General features: G+C 52.5%; 1 protein-coding gene across 3 annotated transcripts in view; it reads left to right on the forward strand.

Moving 5' to 3' along the window:
- The window catches only part of Prkd2 (protein kinase D2), a 25,156-nt gene that overhangs the window by 7,192 nt on the left and 14,852 nt on the right, over positions 1-3,112 (forward strand). For all 3 annotated transcript variants that reach the window (XM_023704527.1, XM_023704528.1, XM_023704529.1), the window contains 3 exons: positions 850-981; positions 1,847-2,001; positions 2,093-2,318. In XM_023704527.1, coding sequence (XP_023560295.1) covers positions 850-981; positions 1,847-2,001; positions 2,093-2,318 — 513 coding nt within the window. The remainder of the gene's footprint in view (positions 1-849; positions 982-1,846; positions 2,002-2,092; positions 2,319-3,112) is intronic.

Consider the following 3,112-nt stretch of genomic DNA (forward strand, 5'->3'; position numbering starts at 1 on the left):
ATAATTTTTTAAAAAATTTTATTTATTTATTTATTTATTTATTTGGTACAGGGTCTTGCCATGTGGTGATCGGACTCATAGTCATCCTCCTGTCTCGGCCTCCTCACTGCAGGGATTACAGGCGTGCGCCACTAGCACAGCACATCCTGGATTTCGGGGAATGCATGGCATGTGGTACCGGGATGGAACCCGGCTCCTCGCGCTTGCCAGGCAGGCATTTAGACTGCTGAGCTATCTCCCCAGCCTGTGTGTGTGTGTTTTGTTTTTTGTTTTTTGTTTTTTTGTTTTGAGACAATGTCTTGCTATGTAGCCCCGGTTGGCCTCGAACTCACAGCAATCATCCTGTCTCAGCCTCCTGAGTGCTGGGACTACAGGCGTGTGCCCCTGTACTTTTTTTTGTAGTGCTGCGGGTAGAATCCAGGGTCTTGCACTGCGCCACTGAGTACAGTCCCAATTAGATTGGGATTTTAAATTTGTAGATGTGGTAAAGGATATGTAACATAAAACTTGGCATCAAAGACTTTCAGGATACAGTCGGTTGTGTTAAGTACACATCACAGAGCCATCAACCCCTGGAACTGTTGTCATCTGACAGAAAGGAAGCCTTCTACCTTTAAATGGCTATGCCCTCCTTCCCCTCTGCCCCAACCTCCTGGAAGGCACATTAGTGTTTTGTCCACTGGTGCAGCTGGGATTTGGGTTGAGGCATAACATACTGTGGGAAGGGAGGGAGGGAGGGAGGGAAGGAAGGAGACAGGGAGGGATGGGCAGAGCCTGCACTGGGGAGGCCTGTCTGAGAGAAACCTAGGCACTCGAGTGTGCAACAGCATTTTCCCCTACTGCTTACAGCCTCCGCCACCTTCGAGGACTTCCAGATCCGGCCGCACGCGCTCACCGTGCACTCCTACCGCGCACCTGCCTTCTGCGACCACTGCGGGGAGATGCTCTTTGGCCTGGTGCGCCAGGGCCTCAAGTGTGATGGTGAGGGGAATTAAGGGTGGGGGTGGACTGTGGGTATGGGCGGGGCGGAGCCTGGGGTTGGGCGGGGCCTGAGGGTGGGCGGGGCGGGTGGGGGCGGGGCTGAGGTCTGGGGCGCAGACCGCAGGGAGAGAGCTTGGAAAAGGCCTCAGTCTCTGGGGAATAGCCAGGATGTGTCAAGTGTCAAGCGCAGACAGAACCAGTAGGAGAAGATATTTATCTGAAGAAACTGGTTTATGGGTTGTGTGGCTGGCCGGTCAACTCTCAGATCAGGAGTCCGCAGGGCTGTGGGTCAGGCAGCTTAGGAAACAGGCAGTAATTCCCAGATTCAAGCCTCTGACCGCAGGGAGAATTCCTTCCTCTTGAAAGCTTCTCAGTTGATTGAATTGGGCCCAGCAATGAAGTTGGTTAATCCCCCTCATTGCAGCCCACTGATTGCAGATTTTAATCCCATCTGCCAAACATCTTCACAGCAGCCACCAGGGGGGCGCTAAAATGACAGTGGACATTGGCCTCAAGGTGACATATAAAGCTGCCATAAGTATTCACCCTTGGTCAGTCTGGCACCCGACTTCGTGCTAGGACTGCCAGCACCAACCAGCAGGCTCCCCACTTCTAGAAGCAGGGGGAGGGCCATGTGGGGCACTGGTGTCTAAGGAGAGGGGTGGGCTGGTGAGCTGAGGAGGTGACCCAGAGGTGCACCTTGAAGTGGAAAAAGAAGGAGTGGTGTATAAACTGGAGTTAGGGACAGGGCCTGGGCTTGGTGACTTCCTTTTGGAGGAACCAGGCAGGGCCAGTTGGGGAACCTGGATACCGGCGGAAGGGGGCCGGCCTTGGACTGTCTCTGACCTTCTGGCGCCACCTACAGGCTGCGGGCTGAACTACCACAAACGCTGCGCCTTCAGCATCCCCAACAACTGCAGTGGGGCCCGCAAGCGGCGCCTGTCCTCCACATCTCTGGCCAGTGGCCACTCGGTGCGCCTTGGCAGCTCCGAGTCCCTGCCCTGCACGGCTGAGGAGCTGGTGAGGACCTGGGCAGGGGCAGGTTGGTGCTGATGGGGCCCAGGACTACATGACATCCTGAAGTGTCCCTTCCACCCTCGCTGACCCGTAGAGCCGGAGCACCACGGAACTCCTGCCTCGCCGCCCGCCTTCGTCCTCTTCTTCCTCTTCTTCTGCCTCATTCTACACTGGTCGCCCCATTGAGCTGGACAAGATGCTGCTCTCCAAGGTCAAGGTGCCGCACACCTTCCTCATCCACAGCTACACGCGGCCCACCGTTTGCCAGGCTTGCAAGAAACTCCTTAAGGGCCTCTTCCGCCAGGGCTTGCAGTGCAAAGGTTTGTGGGGCAAGTGGGAGGAGCTTGGGTCCGAAGCTTGCCCTCAGCCGCATCACATGGGGTCTGGGGAGGAGCTGGAGAAACTCGGGATTCCAAGTTTTAGGAGCACAGGGCCTTAGAAGATGAGTGCCCTGAATCCTGGTGTTCCAGAACCTTGGGAATTATAGAATCCTAGAAACTTGTAAATCTAGAGACGTAAGCTATTAGACGTGGGAATTCCTAAAGTATAGAACTCGAGGAGAATTCTAAAATCAGCAAACATTATAAACAGAATGCAAGAATTTTGGAATCATAGAATTCAGCTTAAATAACCATAGAACTGTAAATTACCAATCTTACAACTGTTACGGACTTTTAGAATATTACAATTTTATTTATCTTTGTGTGTGTGTGTGTGTGTGTGTGTGTGTGTGTGTCTTTTTGAGACAGGGTCTCACCTGCAGTTCAGGCTGGCCTTGAGCTTACTTGAGCTATAGCCCAGGATGGTCTTGAGCTTGTAACAATCCTCCTGCCTCAGCCTCCCAAGTGCTGGGATCACAGGTGTACACTACCACACCCAGCATTCCCTTTTTTTTTTTTTTTGCAGAACCGAGGATTGAGTTCAGTACCCTGCGCTTGCCAGACAAGCGCGTATTCTGCAGAGCTATCTCTCTGGGTCTTCATTTTATTTATTTATTTATTTTTTGCGGAACCTGGGATTGAACTCAGGTCCTTGTGCTTGTCAGGGAAGCACTTATTCCACTGAGCCATCTCCCTGGCTCTCATTTCATTTTCTTATTTTTTTTTTTAATTTT

Source organism: Octodon degus, unplaced genomic scaffold, assembly GCF_000260255.1.
Source record: "Octodon degus isolate 3935 unplaced genomic scaffold, OctDeg1.0 scaffold00197, whole genome shotgun sequence".
In the NCBI taxonomy this organism is placed as follows: Eukaryota; Metazoa; Chordata; class Mammalia; order Rodentia; family Octodontidae; genus Octodon; species Octodon degus.